Source organism: Parasteatoda tepidariorum, chromosome 9 (genome assembly GCF_043381705.1).
Source record: "Parasteatoda tepidariorum isolate YZ-2023 chromosome 9, CAS_Ptep_4.0, whole genome shotgun sequence".
Lineage (NCBI taxonomy): Eukaryota > Metazoa > Arthropoda > Arachnida > Araneae > Theridiidae > Parasteatoda > Parasteatoda tepidariorum.
In genome coordinates, this window is record NC_092212.1 from 59537018 (window position 1) to 59555864 (window position 18847).

Consider the following 18847-nt stretch of genomic DNA (forward strand, 5'->3'; position numbering starts at 1 on the left):
AGCAAAAAGAAAAGACTTTTATGTATTCCATTATAACGGGAATAAAAAAAAGAAACTGTCTTTTTTTTAAAATTTTTTTTTTATTAAGACTTTTGATTTATTTCTTTTTCTTTTTATCGAATAACTGTTATTTGTTGATAAAATAAATGCACTCCTGTGTTTTAAAGAATATTTATTTCCCTATTCGTATCCATACAACCACAAGACTTAAAATAAAACTTGGCAAGCAAATCAATATCTTTCATTTTGGGGAAGAATGTAAAAAAAAAATATATAAGTCACGAACTGCCTTCACCTAATAGTATTATGCCCGAAAAGAAGGAACCAAGAAGACACGCTAGCAAAATAAAATAAAGAAAATAAAGAAAAAATCCTTACTATCAAATGGTGCTTAGTGAAAAGAAAAAAGAAAAAAAAAGAGAAACAAGAATGAATGGAAAATAATAATGAAAACAGAACACCCAAGAATCGATTCAGCTCGAAATTGGAAAAGGACTCCCTGGATCACCAAGAGAGGGCGCTGCTACAGTTTCTGCTCTTGGGTCTACGTCACGTGATGCAGCGCTCTTCTCTGCACACCTTCGTCGTCTGACGTTCACACTTTAACCCCACCAACAATCTAGCAGTAGGCACTTGACTGTGTTGTTGGTTTGTTCCGCAATGCGATTGGGCGCAAGGTGTGTGTTTTGAAAACGGATTTTTACCTTTGATTGCATCGCTGGAAGTTAACACAATTTATCATCTGACTATCATTACCAACACAAGGTTTTGAGTAGCTAAAATCCTACATCTGTATGATAGTTCACGATTAGTTTTTAATAGTAAATACAGGTGATCAGTGTTTACATGCATGATTACCTAATTTTATTCTGAACTGAAAATTTATTCTTTAAATACATTGAACCTTATAGCTGTAAACATTGCGGTTAGCGTAAATTTTATTTTTATCTAATTGTAAGAGGTTTGGCACGATTTCAAGCTCATGTAGCCTAATTTGGCACCTGTAGTTCTTTTTTATACCATCTTAAATTGTTCTCTATCTAAACAAAGTCGTGCTATTAATGTGCAAATAAACAGGTACTCGGTTTAATTTGAACTCCGTAACTCAGGCAAGTTTAATGTCTTTGCTGCTGTTTACACATTGTAAAAATGTGATACAAATAAGCTGTTTTTAATAATATCTCTGTTTATATATATATAATGGATAAACTCATCTTTGGATAACTACAAATGGAGCCAAATATTCGTAATAAGGATTTATCATCGATGGTTAAAAGCCACGGATTTTTCCGCTGTTGGAATTGGAACAGCAAAATATCGTTTGGCATTTCTGCAAACTCATTATTTTGTGCCTCTAATGATGTGAAAAACAATTTTTTACGTATGAAGATTGTGGACGATTTTTTAAGAAAATCAGGGAAAATGTTACTATGCTTATTCATACTATTTCTGCATGGTCCTGGCCTAGTCAACTGTGGTGAGTTACAATTGTTTTTTTTTTTTTATCTAATTAAAAAAATAACTAAAGAAATTGAATTTCTCAAATATGTTTAATTGATTTCAAAGATCATTTTTATTCTAATTTCAAAAACAAACAATATATGCTTATAGAATATTTATTATTTGTTTAGGATTGATTGCCCCGCTATTGTGACCTACTATTTTATCTTAGGTTTGTTGTGGGAGAAATCGAAAGTAAAGAAAAAATAAAAGTGTTAGATTTTTTTCCCCTTTTTGCTTTTTGCGTAGAAAAATAGTGTACCGCTGCTAAGTTATTATTGCACGTTTTTTTTTTATTATTTTAGTAATGTGGTTATTTAAAAATGAGAACGCTTATAAAAAGACATCTTAACGCATGCAATTTGCGTAATAAATTTTTATTCATATAGTTTTATACCGTTCGTATGTGTAAAAATGCTCCGAATTATTAAAAAAAGTGTTAAATTAAGAAGATCATATATTGTGAAAAGGAAATTATAAATAAACATTTTATTTCTTTTAAATTATACCAAATTATTCTATCGTATGTTAAATAATTTCAATATATTGTACGATGCGATTTATTAATTTATGTCAATTGATATAATTTTATTGTATTAATTTTAATGACATTAAAGCATACTGTGTAATATTATCCTTATTTATATACGCTAATTTTTATTTAAAGTATCTAATTTATGTAACTAGTAAAATATAAAACAGTAAATTTGTTTTTTTGAAGAAAAAAAAATACATTGGTATACTGGCATTTTGTAATAATTATGACATTATGCTTTTTATTAAATTCATTTTTAAAATAAAATTATTTTTAGCGTTAATTCAATGATTTCTTACTTAATTTACTACAATATCATATAACTAACTAATCGTCACTCCATCATTACTGTATATAGTTAGATTACATACATGAATTAAACTATTTTGTTATATTTAAATAATGGTGAGCTTTTTTAGTTTTTAATTGTTAGATTCATAAAGATCACACTCATAACTAAACCTCTGTTAAAATCAGTGATTTTACATCATAACAAAGCGTAAATTCAGTCATTTAAATGTAATAAACTAAAGTAGCTAAAAATGCATGCCTTTAAGGGAAAGCTGTGTCTTATAAAAATAATCTTTTCGTTAATATTATTTCTTAAAATCATATTGTCTTAAACTTAGTACGTATTTATTCTATTGAATAATGGTGTAAGATATCAGAATATATAGTTAAACGGTATTTCACTGAACATGAATTCGTTTTTAAATTTTATTGAGAGAAATTTTATCAATAACGAGGCGAGTTGAGAGAAAAATCAACGAATAATTTCAGAATTATCCCTAGTACGAGGTACAAATGTACTCATTTTCAAAATTATTTCTCTTCAAATTTTAAAATTTCTGTTATTAACTAATTTTAAAACATTTTATATTTTTTATTTAAAATAAGTAATAGAGTTGTAACGAATAGTGATTTGGCCGAACATCGAACATTCACCCAAACAAAATCGGAAAAATACTGAATATTCGGCCGCCGAATAACAACATTATTATTTTTTTCATGGAAATAAGTTTCATTAAAGATAATAAGTTATTAAGAAATATTTAAGATAAAAAAAACTAACAGCTATTAAAGAACAACAAAAAAAATTTAAATTTGAAGAAAAAGAAATAGAAAAAAAGACCCTCTTAATTCTTAAAACAAAACTTTAATGTTAAAAATATTTTCCGGAAAAGAAAATTATCCATAAAACATTAAAAGAGATAACATCTATAAACGCTTTTAAAAATGCAGTGCTAGCATAAAAACTCCTTTGAAAAACAAAAGCAAAGCAGAAAAAATAAAAATCGATCTTAATTTTGAAAGCAAATTTTAAAGCCAAGTATTTAAGTTTTCCAATCTCTGTATTTTAAAGAAAAAGTGAAGATTAAAGTCTAATACACACCCTCGTAATTACCTCGACCTAATAAAAACATTTAAAAAAAAAAAAAAAAAGGAAAAGCTGGATAGAAACCAAAACAAAAATCGTTCTTAATTTTTAAATGAAAGATTTAACGCTAAAAATCTTAATTTGACTTTTTCACCTTGCCGTACTTTTAGAAAAATAGCTACCATAAAAGAATAACGTTCATTAGAAACGCTCTCTAAAAAATGCTGTCATGATAAAAACTTTGATTAAAAAAATTTTTATAAAAAAATCAAAAGCGAAACAGAAAAAAAATTGTTCTTAGTTCTGAAATATAACTTGAACGATGAGAATCACAGTTTTCACTGATTATAGTTATCTGTCATATCGTACAAGAAAAAAAAATGGCGAAAAACAAATAAATAAAATAAAATAAATAAAGTCTGTTAGAAACGCTCCGTTAACATGCTTCACTTTAATTAAAACAGAAAAACAAGCAAAAATGAAACAACAAAAAAAATTCTCATTTTTTAAATCGTAAAGTGTTGAAAAAACGATGAAATGAACTTGCTTGAATATAATTGAAAGAAAAAAATATCGTCATTGGTTCAGTATAAAATTATCGAGTTTCAATTCTTCGAATTTCGCTTTTTCAAGTGTTTTTCAGAACATAAACCATCAAGTTTCGGAACTTAAACATGTACGATTTTAGATTATTCTTTATTAAATCTATTAAATCCCCCCCTCCAAAAAAAAACGAGGAAAAATAATTTTCCTAATAATATTTTGCGGAATATTCGGCAAAAGGGCCGAAAAGTGGTATGATATTCGTTACATCCCCAATAAGTAATACATTTTTAAGATTCCCATAGGATAATTTACAAATTTCAATGAATTTTACATACATAAAAAATAAAAACGCTAATTCTCGCATAAACCACATATTTTTCTTTGAAAGTACGATTCAAACCTTCTGAACTACAATCTTCTGTTAAAAAATAATTCACAAATCGAATATCTATTAAATGTAAGTTATTATAAGTACAGTCTATTTTATATTGCCTCAATATTAACCAGCAAAAACAATTCATAAATTTGATTTGTATTCTCATTCGTTTTAGGAGATTTTTTTATAACGATTTGTTAAAATAATACGTTATAAATGAAGTAATTAATCGTCGTTAAATATTAAATTTATTATTATTTTTTTTTGAATAAGTTAAAATGCTTTTAAAAGAAAAGACTACGATTATTCTAAAAAATATTTATATCATGTTAGATTGTTTAAATCTAGCTCTAATATGTACTTATGTTTGGGAAAAATACCATTATTACATTTATTTACTAAGGAATACTTTACTACTTATACTTATCTACTATACTTATCTAATACTTATCTACTATACTTATCTACTTTATTAAGGAATACTTTTTACTATGAAATATACGACAAAACGCTATGCTTACTATGAAATATATGACATTAATACACACAAACGCACGCTCACTAAATAACGACATTCACAAATGATTAAATTTATATTTAAAAGAGACTTTCCAAATAATGGCGTGTTTGATGCATTACCATTTTTTTCGTGAATAAATTCCGAGTATCATAAATGTTTTTAAGAACTCGCTTTTAGAAAAATCATTGCAGGCCCTATCCATAATATCCGTATTTTGAACCCTATTATCGTAGAAACTGCCTAACTTTTAACCCTTCGATTGTCTTATAGTTATTTTCAAGTTGTTCGTTCTGTGACCTACTTTCGTAAAGCTTCTTCAAGACATTTGACCTTGAAAGCGGAACCATTGTGTATCTTTTCACTTCGAAAAAATAAATAAAGCCTTGATGGTTCTCTCACATCCTACTTAGCGCCCATCATACGCAATTTAGCTGAGCGTGAGATTTAATTTGCATCCATAATTACCTCAATAATGTCAATGCGTATAATCGCTCCCCTTTCCACCCATTCAAATTAACAAAGTTCTTTTTTTATCGTCTGCCCGTTAATGATATACGCGCTGTTGCCATATCTGTTAGTAATTTTATGAAAGGAGGAAACTTATGGAATATTACAATAGGTTGTCGTAATTGTGTTTAAATTAATATTAATGAGACTTTGTTTGAATGCCGAAATATTAATATCTAATTCAGGTTTTGTTAATGAGTTTATCTAATATAATTATATTTTTGTTATTATTTTAATGCTGAAGTGTTTCGATTAAAAAAAAAAATATCGTTATCTTTAGGCTTAACATGATTTGAATATATTGCGGGGAAAAAATTCTTTTTTCATATTTCTTAAATAAATTTTGTTAAAAATAGCTCAAATTTTTATAAATGGTTTTGTGTCCATGTGTCAGACTGTCGAGTCATTTTTAACGTTTCGTTAATTTAAATAAAAACTTTTGATATTTGTTCCATAATAGCGGTTATTGCTATGTTTCAGAGATAGAATAACATTTTACCGTCGCTTTGTGAAAATGTTTATGCATTTTAGTGTATTTATTAAAGTGAAATTTTTATTAAGAATATCTTGCAATTTTCAATTCTAAACTTTCTTATCTTTTCTTTGATTTTTTATTATTATTTTTTTTTCCATTGATGATTGTTTGTATACCGTACAAAATTATTTTTAACATACACTTTGTAGAAAATATAAAAATAATGTTTTCTAAACTATAACATTGGAAGATTAGAAACTTTCTTTATTATTATTAATACGGAGTTATGTTTTTGCTTTTTAACGCTCTGTAAACCATTAGAAAATTTATGAGATTGCGTATTTTGTTATGTATTGCGTAAAATTTCCTTGAATCATCTAAAATTAACCCTTATTATTTATTTAATGTAGAGGCACAACTGAATATCTCGTTTGATCAGAATTTAAATAACACGTCGAAACGTGATAAGGAAAATCAATAAAATTACTCGAATATCTACGTTGTTGGGATAGCTTTCTTTTTTATTCCCCTCTTTCCTTAAAATTACACGAAGTAAAATTTTAGTATTTCAAAACTAAAATTAAATTAAACCTAACTGATTACACATGTGATTCTCAAATATATTATATCTCATTAAAATTAGAGTTAAATATAAACTGTATATTTGAAAAAAAAAAAGATTTAAAAAGAAATCATTCCATTGTTCTTTAAGAATCTTTTAGAAGTTATACCAGGGGTCTGTTTAGAAGAAATTTGGGTCCGTTAACGGACCCTTCACAAAATATCTTTTCATAAAAACGGACCCTTCACAAAATATTTTATCTTAAAAACGGACCCTTCACAAAATATTTTAACTTAAAAACGGACCCTTCACAAAATGATTTTTCTTTTAATCGGACCCTTCACAAATTTGTTTATCTTCATTATTATTTTGTTAATCGAATAAACCCTTTCCAGGGCAGAAAACAAGAAAGATGGATGTAAACGAATTAAGTTTTGTCTTCGGCAGACGATTCTTCCATTATTCGTCCGAAATTAATATTCTGCGTTCAGCAGTATAGGCTAAATACCAAATAATTGTATGTTGCATCTCTAATTTAGAAGAAGCAATTGCTGTTTATTTTTTAAAATTTAATTTTTTTAATTATAATTTTACAGTGTTGAGCATAATCTTGTATGTCTTTACAATTTAAAAACTCCTTGAAAAAGTTTTTTTTTTTGCAATAACGGACCCTATTTGCACTAATGCATAAAAGCGGACCCTGGTTGAAAGAATGAGAGTAATTTTTTCACAATTTCACGAAAAACGGACCAGACCCCTGTATACTGATTAATATAAATTCATGCTCCGTTTGATTTATCTAACTAATTATAACAGCAACCATTTGCTAAGATAAACCGTGCATAAGTTAATGCTAATTTAATGAAGGAAGGTGCATAAGCTTTATTAAAACATCTATGTTGAACATACGGCATCCGAAATGTCCATAAATGGCTGTCCTTGCATTGTGAAATATTTACTATTCCTATGTATGTATTTAATTTAGTTAGAAAAATCTTCGCAAGATTTTTTCCTAGACATGACAGTTAAAGATCTTTCTTTTTTTATATCTTAAATGAGATGTCACTTTTATCATATCCAACTGTGACATTTTATTACTGGCAGGGACCTTTTTTTTTCGTTGACATTTTATTCTTTAAATGGGATGTCTATTTTATCATATCAAAAGCATGACATTTCATTACAAATGTGGACATTTATTTTCTTTTGCCGTTTCAAATGTTTCGTTTGTCTCTGGATTTTCAATAACTAAGAGATGAAGATTTATTTACAATTGATTATCAAAAGCTTCAGATATAAAATATTAAACAAAATTTAATGATATCAAAGTTATCTTTTCAAAATATGCGACAGTTTGTAAAATAATTTTTGACTTTTAATATTCCGTATGTAATCATTTTTAGGTTATTAGCATTTTATAATATATGTGAATTTCAATTTTTTAAAAAAAAAAGTTTTGTGCTTTTGAAAAAACTGGATTAAGCTCTATATTTTTTTAAATATTTGATTTTAACTTACCTTTTCAAAAAAGTCTTTTTTAACAAATTTGTTTTCTTGGGTCTTGCATATTTTTAGATTTTTAATGTAAAAATGCCTCACAATTTATATACAGTACATGAAAGCAATTAGAATAAGATAATGAAATAATAAGTTTTTAAAATAATATCATGAATAACCTTTTAAAGGTTTCTTTCAATCGTAGTTCTTCTACAATTCTATAGTGTTTACATTAGTTCAATTATTTTTTTCTTTATTTCATTTCTCTATTACAGTGTTCCTCAAACTTCTGACTTTTGTGTACCCTTTCTAAATTTTTCGTAACGTTCTGTACCACTAATAAAAAAAAAATGAATGTATTTTTTTAAAAATATGTTTATTTTTCTTTTTTGGTACAAAATTTTGTTAATAAGTTAATTTGCATCAGTGAGAAAGAAGATATTGTTTTTGCTGTTTACAAACCTGTACTATAAAAAAATTGCACAAAAGTTAAAAATCACAACTGGCAGTTGACACCACTAATTATTTACTGTTAACTCTGCAAAAAATAGCTAAAAGAAAAATACGTAATCGTAAATTTTCATGGCTAGCTTTGTTTTTAAGTAAAAAATTATGAAATTTTTGTTTGCTGCAAGATATTTCGAATAAGAACGCGTACCCCCGCTAAACTGTTCCCGCACCCCTGGGGGTACGCGTACCACACTTTGGGAGATACTGCTTTTTTAGATACTAATAATTCATTTGTTAAAACTTTCAATTAATAATACCGATTATTGGTTCTAAACGGATAGATAAAATTTATTTTATAATGAATCAAAATCAAGGAAATATGGTTTCATTTCTTTTCTCTACGCGCTCAGTTAAATAAAAAAAAGGATAATTACAATTGAGCTAAAGTCAACTAAACCTGTGATTCTTTTGCCGGTTATTAATTATTATTCCACTGTTTTAATTACACAAATTAAATATTTTTTAATAACAAAAATTTGTTAGGAAGTTCGAAACGTATTCCAAACGATTTTAATTTTTTTCTCAGTTACTTTTTAAATTTCTATTTGTTTTGTTCTTTTAAATAATTTACGTAACCATGCTTGTTTAATCTTTTAATACAACTTAGAAAGAATTGAATATATATGTCTGGATTATTCTTTCATAAATATTGTTTTATTCGAATTATGGATGAGCAGACGATTCATGAGACACGGCGTTTCATGGTTTTATGCTTTTCCGGTTTTGAAAGCTATAATTCTCTCCTGTACGATTGCTGAAATAGTGCAAACAATTATAACAAATCATAGGTATGTAAAATGAATGAAATAATTTTATACCCTTAAGTCTATCCTAAGTCTAGACATAACGCATGTTTTGGTTGTTCAAAAAAATGTAACGTTCAACCGTCACGAGATTTTTTTTTTTTCGATCGTTTTTTTCCCTTCTCCGTTTTCGTTCTAGTTTCTTTTCTTTTTTTGTCGCCAAAAACTTTTAAGTAAGATTGTTCCGTTAAAGCGAAAATTCCGAATTAATTTTCAACATTATTTGAAGAAAAAAAATGGTTTATTCAGCTGCTTTGATGATTTGGGATCGTCTGCACGTTCGATGGAATGAATATAGATGATTTTTTTTGTCGCGCTCCGAAGCATTAATTATTTATTTAATTTTTTATTACTATATACGAGTTAAATAAACTTCTGTTTCAATTTTATAACAATACATGTGTCTGCAAAATGAATTAAATAATTATAAAATACGTGATCTACGTCTAGACTTAAATATTTTGATGCATAAAAACTCAGCATTATTGAGATTTTTTTTAAAACGTTGAGTTTTTTCCTCTGTCTCTGGCTTTAGTAAATTTTTTGTCATCACAAGAAATATTTACATAAGATATTATTATTCATTTTGAAAAGAAATTTTAACTACCAGGGGTCTGTTTAGAAGAAATTTGGGTCACACACAATTTCACGAAAAACGGACCTTTCACAAAATGTCTGGACTGACCCCTGCTCATTCTTTCAACCGCTTTTATGCATTTGTGCAAATAGGGTCCGTTATTGCAAAAAAAAACTTTTTCAAGGAGTTTTTAAATTATAAAGACATACAAGATTATGCTCAACACTGTAAAATTATAATAAAAAAAAATTACATTAAAAAAAAAACAACAATTGCTTCTTCTAAATTAGATATGCAACATACAATTATTTGGTATTTAGCCTATGCTGCTGAACGCAGAATATTAATTTCGGACGAATAATGGAAGAATCGTCTGCCGAAGACAAAACCTAATTCGTTTACATCCATCTTTCTTGTTTTCTGCCCTGGAAAGGGTTTATGCGATTAACAAAATAATAATGAAGATAAACAAATTTGTGAAGGGTCCGATTAAAAGAAAAATCATTTTGTGAAGGGTCCGTTTTTAAGTTAAAATATTTTGTGAAGGGTCCGTTTTTATGTAAAGATATTTTGTGAAGGGTCCGATTTTATGAAAAGATATTTTGTGAAGGGTCCGTTAACGGACCCAAATTTCCTCTAAACAGACCCCTGTTCTTCCCCTAAACAGATCCCTGTCTTAACATTAAACAGTTTATTGGTGCTGTCAGACGTAAATTAATTTCTTTTATGAAGGGCCATTTTATATTTTATTCAACTGTCTTGCATTCTAACAGTAATTATTGCATATATTAGCATTCCAGAAAGCGGCTATTTTTAATTCATTATTTTACATTGTTGCTTAAAGGATTCCTTTTTTTTTTTTTTTTTTTTNTTTTCCTTTTTTTTTTTTTTTTTTTACTATATTCTTGGCAGGTCATCGTTTCAGACCATGCTACTACATTTTAATCAATATTTCTTATCTTAAGAAACAAAGATTGTTTTTTAAATTTATTCTTTAAATTATATTTTTATCAGATAAGTATATTTACAATTTATTGATATTTCATTATTTTCACACTTTTTCCTGTTTTTGTGATCTATTTTTTTTAAATCTGTTAGTTTAAGATCATATTAATTTGCTTCTTTCACCGAGAAGAAAAGTATGGTAAAAACTAACTAAATATGGTAATTAAACTATGGTTTAATTACTTACCTGGCTAAATAAACTATGGTTTCTGGCTCTATGGGAACAACAAAAAAGCTCGGTAATTTTGAACCGAAACGCGTTGCTTAAGTTAGCAACAAAATAGTAATATGTGATGAAATTTTTATTATCTGTGATAAAATTTAGCAATTTTATCATGATACTTTAGAACATTGCAAAAAAAATATTTATTCGGTTAAATTTGCTTTTTTAAGTTTTATATTTTCTTGTACTGTCTTTGCGGCATTATGAACTACAATTGTGAAAACCAGAATTTCCGGTAAACCGTTGCCATATGAATGGAAAATTAACCATATGAACGGAAAAATTACCAAATGGTTTAAATACCGTATATTTTGGTTTTTATTATCAGTTTTTTTTTATACCAAAAATTTCATCATACAGTGCGGTAATTTGACCAGAATATTGTTATCCGTGTTTAATTTATCATACAAAACACGTTTAAAAATAGACATTCTATTTTAAATTTAAAGAAGCTGATATTTTTAATATTTAATGATATTAATTGGAGATCTTATACATTATTTTTTTGTTTTGTTTTGTTTTGTATACATTTTTTGTTACTTTGTTGTTTTAGTACCATATGATTACGATGTTTTAATGAATGTTTCCTCTTTGTAAGAAAAGAAAAAGAAAAAAAATGTCAGTTTCAGCATTATCTATAAACTTCCTTTGTCATTCCATCTTTCGAAGATTCAAAAGTTTCTCCTTCATTTTTTGTGAGGGTATGAATAAGAAGAAGAAAAAAGTTTTTTTTTTCTTTTCATTTTTCTCGAAGCATTATCCTTGCATCTATTTCCTTTCCTATATTATATATCTTTGCCTGCAACATATGTTGCTACTTGACTCGTTTCTATGGTAACGGACCATTTTTATCATGTTCGTCTCCAGTAGATGTCTTTGAACTAAGAATATTATGAAGGGAAGACAAAAGGGTAGACATCTTTGGTCACCATTATGTAAATTTTTTAGGCTTTCTCCATTGTCAGATTCCCTGCTCAGAAATAATAGCGAATTACAATAAAAATATTAATATCAAAATTGGCTAAATAAATTCATATGCTACAAATAAATGGCTTTGTTTATTCTAATTTTCCTTATGCGAGTATTTTTATAATTATTTTATTACAATAAATATAAATGTACTTAGTATTACTTTAACTAAATCTACTTTTGTTTCATATATTGAACTATTTTATATATTTGTTTGTTTTGTTATTCAGTTCTGTAAGCCGTAATATAAAATTGTGTGGTAATTAATTGTGTTTATTAATTATAATTTTGTGTAAATTAATTTCGTTGTATTTGTACGACGTTAATACTAAAAATAAAAATTGAATTTTCACACAGTTGTATAATGATTGAGAGAAAGATTTTGACGATGATGATGGAATAATGAAAATAATGTTAAGTTGAATATCGTCGTACTTTTAAATCCTAACAAACATGTTCAGCCAATTCGATTCTTTAGTTTGGCGAATTTCCGCCATTTCGAATCTTATGAATTGCTCTGGAATCTGCTAATATCGCATTTTTAAAATCTAATATTATGATTCGTAATCACTCGCTTCTAATATCAAACATCGATTTTCGTATTTACCTTGTTTAAAAGTTATGAGTTGCGATTCGTATTCGCATGATTTAAACATCCTACATCGTGATTCATATTCACGGGATATAAAAATACAATATCGCGATATTAGATTTATATCTAATATTTACGCGTTTCTAAAACCCAATATCGCGATTCATATTCCCACGATTTTGAAATCCAATGACGCGATTCGTATTTACGCGAGTTTGAAATTAAATGTCGCTTTTCGTTTTTACTTGATTTTAAAATCTAAAATTACGATTCGTAATCATTCGCTTCTAATATCAAACATCGATTTTCGTATTTATACGTGATTTAAAAACAATGCATTTTGCGATTTGTATTCACGTAATCTAAAAATTATGCCTCGTGATTCATATTTTCGCGATTTAAAAATTCAATATCGCATTTTGTATTTTCGCGTTTTTGAAATCCAATATCGCGATTCATATTCTCGCGATTTTAAATAGAATTTTGCAATTCGTATTCACTCGATTTTAAAATCCAATACGATTCATATTCCGGCAATTTTAAAATCCATTATCGCGATTCTTGTAAGAAGTAAGTTTATTCTTGAATTAGTTAATCTAAAGGTGTGATATTTTTTATTAGTTGGTAATTTAATTATAAATGCTAATTCAAAAAACTTTGTTAACTATGAAACATGTTTGGCATATAAATTGATATTGATTTTTTGCTCATTAAATTTTCAGAGTTTTTCACTTTGTGTTGTGACACAATCACTGATTTATATCGCTATTTTTATCTGTACTGCTATATTTATTTAAAATACTTTTGGTTTTGCTAAAGCTTCCGATCATCCACAATATAACCAATTAGAACTTAAAATAACGTCAAAGATTAACTTTTTATACATTATTTTTTTACTAAATTACATAATATACAAATTTATTTTTTTATTTAATTTGAGTTAGATTTATTACTTAACCATTATTAATCCTATATTTTATTCCACAAGTCGCTTTCAACATAGACTATGTCTATGTTCTAACACGTAATACATAATATTATAATACATATATCATTTCCTGTTTACGCATTTTTTGTTGTTATGTCTCAACCGTAACCATAAAAATTATTTATTAGATTTGTCTGAGTTATTTTATCTAAGTTTTAGACCATATTTGCATGACTAAGAGGAATAAATACTGACTAGTTAAGGAAAACAAATGTGAGCAAACAAGAAATTGTGTAGTTAACTGTTCGTTGTTTGACCTTCCATTAATAAATATATCTCTTGTGATTTAGGCTTTTCTAGAATTTTCTGGAATATATCAGTTAAATAAGTAGTTGTGTGTAGATTTATGTTATATGTAAATGTATTACTTGTACCTCTTAAAATTTATTCTGTTTCTATCCCTTGATTCAATATTTATACTAATACTCATAGTTTTTATTAAAATAATTCTTAAGCTTTCTAGAACAATAATATCCATAAAAATATTTTACGTTTTTTAAGTATAATATAAGATGCTCTGTTATATGACCGCCTTTAATATGTGTATTTAGAATCCTTGTATACATTAATCACATATATACATATTATCTATACATATTATAATTAAAAATTATATACCTAATATACATTAATTCTACACATTATCTTACATATTAGACTTTATTATACGACTCCATAGTTCAAGTCTCCATAGTGACCTCAAATATGCTAACTAATTAGTGCAGACGATAATTCAAGTTACGAAATCAGACACATATCATACATTTTCTTTATTTTTCATAAATTTTAATCTTAAATTTTTAATATTTTTTTCATTATTTTATTTAATAATAGTCAGAAATATTTTAAATTGTTAGACATAGTTTTTATATAATTTTAAAATATTTAATTTTACATGGCAAAATACAAAATCTTAGCGCAATCGGTCGAATAGTTCCTGACTTTGAATCGCTCTCCTGACTAAACTATAGAGATCATATTTTCCAAATTGTTATCCCCTCCGTATTTGGGGTCAAAAATCCGAATCTGTTAATGAAAAAGGTATCTTTATGCAGCGAAAGTACATTTTTGTGTCAGATTTCGTAACTTAAAATATCGTCTGCTCTTATTAACTAGCATATGTGAGGTCACCCTCTTGAGTTCTAAAACTTGAAAATCGGATCATTAGATCAAAAGTTAAACAGGGTGATCCGCTTTTTTCCCCTCATTATATGGTACCATTTTTTACGTAAGTTAAGTGTCAGTTTGAGAACTATTTATACTGAAACAAAATTCAATGAAAAAAGTTAATATGCTCAATTGAATTGCTTACTCAATATGTATTTCTTAGTGGTACGTATGTTTGGTATACGATTTCTTAGTTTAAATGTATTAATTAAGTTTTATTATAAACTTAGGTTTTATTGTGCTCCTTTACATTAAATATTGTAGAATTAAATTTTTTTTATTTCTTAAGAAAATTATTATATTTTTTTTTCATAATGACTTTTTTTTTAACTGATTTAAAAATGGTATGTGAAATAGCTTGAAAGTTAATACTACCATTTAAACTAGATTTCAATTATAAACTTTTTATAAAAAAAAACTATTTTAACATTTGATATTTCCTTTCCTCTTCCATTTCTTCTACCTAGGTGGGAAGAAACCTATTTCGTTCGACGCAGTTTTTCCACTATGAAAGGAGCATGCAATCCCTGATGTTAAATCATCCTTTAATAGTCATTTATGTGATGCTTCTTTAATACATTTTTAAGAGTTTTAACTCTCTTTTCACTAAAAAAAAAAAAAGAAAAAGAAAAAATAAGAAATTTTGAGCCGCGATGGCTCAGGGGATAGAACGTTCGCCTTCCAATCGTTCGGGGTTCGATCCCGGCGATGGCTGGTCGATACGAATTCCGCATCCGGCTTGCACCGATCACAGTAGTGACGTGAAATATCCTCAGTGGTACACGGATCATGGGTTAGAGTCCCCTTGCCGTCAGGCTAACCGTGGGAGGTTCTCGTGGTCTTCCTCTCCATGTAACGCAAATGCGGGTTAGCTCCATCAGAAAGTCCTCCACGAAGGCAAATTTCTTCCAATACTCGATCCAGGAGTTCCCTTCTCTTCTAGATTAGGTTCAAAATTACAAGGTTACGGAGTCGAAACCTAGTAGTAAACCCATAAAATTGGGTAGGCTGTTCAACGACGGTTAGTAAAAAAAAAATCTAGCCTTGATTAACAGTCACGAAAATCATTTGTAAAAACATAACATTTCTATTGAAACTGATGAACAAATCTAATTTAAACCTTAATTGCTTATTGCGGCAACTTATTGTTTAAAGGTATTTATACCTCTTAGTCATTCTATCCTTTAGTATGAGTACGAAAAATTAAAACTGTTGTTCCGTTTTCTAGCATTCCCCTGTTGTTCCCAAAAGAACAATTGTTCTTAAACTTCATTTATCACCGAAAATAGAAAAACTTATGTCATTCTGACAATTTATAAATAAAAGCTTCCCCCCAGAAGTTAAAAGAAAGAATGTAAAACACCAAAAAGCCTCTAATTCTATGGGAACAGTATAAAAGCAAGTAATGACCCATGTAATTAACCCCGGTTTCAAAGTACCATCCCTACTCATGGGATACGATGCATGTTCCTTTGTAATGCCCGTGGAAACAATTGTTCTACTCATTTTGGGGAGGGTATTTAATCGCCCGTGTTTAGTAAGGGGCTGTGGAATTTGCCCGAGGTGTATTATGTGCGCGTCTTCGTAAGTGCTATTTGTCCAGTGTCTTAAGATGCGCTTTCTCTTAGGTCTTCAACAAGGGGTGGTAAGCTTCTGTTTTAAGTTCGTTTGCTGTATGGATTGATCGTGAACTAAACTGGGAAGAAAACGATGCAGGTGTTTTTTAATTCAAAATAGACGATTTCGAGAAAGGAATATATATATACAAAAAATTGAATTGCCTTTTTTTTTCAAATGGAAACATGTTAGGAGTCAGGGGTCTGTTTAGAAGAAATTTGGGTCCGTTAACGGACCCTTCACAAAATATCTTTTCAATAAAAACGCACCCTTCACAAAATAATTCTTCTTTTTTTTCTTCACAAATTTGTTTATCTTTATTATTGTTTTGTTAATCGAAAAAACCCTTCCCAGGGCAGAAAATAAGAAAGATGGATGTAAACGAATTAAGTTTTGTCTTCGTCAGACGATTCTTCCATTATTCGTCCGAAATGAATATTCTGCGTTCAGCAGTATAGGCTAAATACCAAATATTTGTATGTTGCATCTCTAATTTAGATGCAGCAATTGCTGTTTATTTTTGAAAATTTAAATTTTTTATTATAATTTTACAGTGTTGAGTACAATCTTGTATGTCTTTACAATTTAAAAACTCCTTGAAAAAGTTTTTTTGCAATAGCTGACCCTATTGAAGAATGTGACTTAACGTTTATTTTATACTCAAAAATTTCGAGTAATTTTTTCACAATTTTACAAAAACGGACCTTTCGCAAAATTTCTGGACAGACCCCTGATTATATTGCGGCAAAAAGTACCGGCATTCAAGGTGCCGGTCCTTTTTACTATAAAATTCCATTTTACCTGAAAATGTTATTGTATAAAAAATCTAGAAGTATAACGTAATTTTTACAATAATAATCATTATAAAATCAGTGGATCACTCTAATTAAATAAGTATTACTTTAATAATTACGTTATAATTATTTTAGGGTCAAAGCGATTTTATGGTGAGATGGATTTTACGGCCCGAAGTGTTGGTACTTTATATTGTATTCTGATCCGGAATTTTTTACAGTTTACTTTAAAAATGAGTCAGTTTACTTTAGCACTGATATATTTTACTTTAACTAAAGTCTAGTTGCTTAAAATTCATAAAGTACTTTAAATCCTGATATTAAATGTATTCATAAGAAAATTTGTTCTTATTTAATTATTGAATAATAGTGAGCTTAACACAATCTGTTACTCAATCTGTTATTGCGTGTAAAAATTATTTGTAAAGGGCCTCCCCCCCCCCCTCTAAAACGAAACTTATTTAACGATACTTTTACTTATTAACTTACTTTTACTTACTAACTTTTACTTATTAAATGATAAAAATTATGTTTTTTTTTTGGAATTGAAAAACAATGTATGATTTTGTTTAAAACCGCAAATTTCATTAAGATCACTTGCGGCTTTTCATGTCTTCCGTTAATTGAATTCTTGCGAATCCCACAAAAAAGGCTTTCAGAATTAAAAAATTTTAATACATTTTAGTAAATGTTTGCAATTTTGTGTATTGCTTTTAATTTTGTCTTTTTATTCCTTAGTTGTTTTCTTACCTTACATTCCTTTCGATTTATTTCGCATAGAAACTAATTTAGAACATTTGCCTAATGTTTTTAATTAATTGTGCTGCATAATTGCGTTTTAAATGTTAAATTAATTATTTTTGTTTTAAATAAATTATTTTCCTTGTCTTTAAAGACTTGGTTACATACTATTTAGAATTGCATAGTAATCCCTCTAAAGAAGAAAAATTTGCTCAATACTCTTTTGAAAATTTAACAATAATTAAAATGCTGCTTCTTTTTTTTCATTTTATGTTTCATTTATTTTATGTTGTTCGCAAAATATGATTGAGTTTTGAAAAAGTAGGAGAAAAACAATTTAAACCATCTTATAAACGTGAAATCGAACCCTTAAAAAAGATAAAAATAATATATATCTATACACTGAAGACCCATTACATTATGACCACTCTCCATCTATAACAATGGGCTCGCCCAGGTTTTCATTATTTCTCGCCCAGGAACAATGTTTTCATGGGGCACATTAGGACCCATAATCCTCATAGAACACTCCCTGACGTCTGTAAGCTACTTGAACATAATTGCAGACCAGGTTCACCCATTCATGGCAACAGTTTTTCCTGCGGGGGATGGTGTTTACCAACAGGATAATGCACCATGTCATAAGGGTCGAATCGTCATGGATTGGTTCGAGGAACATTCCAGTGACTTTCAAGTCATGTCTTGGCCCCCAAATTCACCTGACCTTAATCCAATAGAGCATTTGTGATCCTACTTGGAAAACCAAATTCGTGCTGCCACGCTACCCCCTCGCATGTGAGGGAATTGCAGGACCAGTTGGTGAGCGCTTGGTCCCTGATACCTCAGACTACCAATCAGCACCTTGTGGAATCAATGCCACAGCGGGTGTTAGCAGTTTTGAGGGCTAAAGGTGGTTCCATATGTTATTAGCAGGGTGGTCATAATGTAATGGCTCTTCGATGTAT

General features: G+C 28.3%; 1 protein-coding gene across 1 annotated transcript in view; it reads left to right on the top strand.

Moving 5' to 3' along the window:
• The first annotated feature begins 563 nt into the window (after positions 1-563).
• The window catches only part of LOC107451820 (uncharacterized), a 288244-nt gene continuing 269960 nt past the window's right edge, over positions 564-18847 (top strand). The window contains exon 1 of the mRNA XM_016068055.4: positions 564-1477. Within this exon, the coding sequence (XP_015923541.2) occupies positions 1231-1477 (247 nt within the window). The 5' untranslated portion in view covers positions 564-1230. The remainder of the gene's footprint in view (positions 1478-18847) is intronic.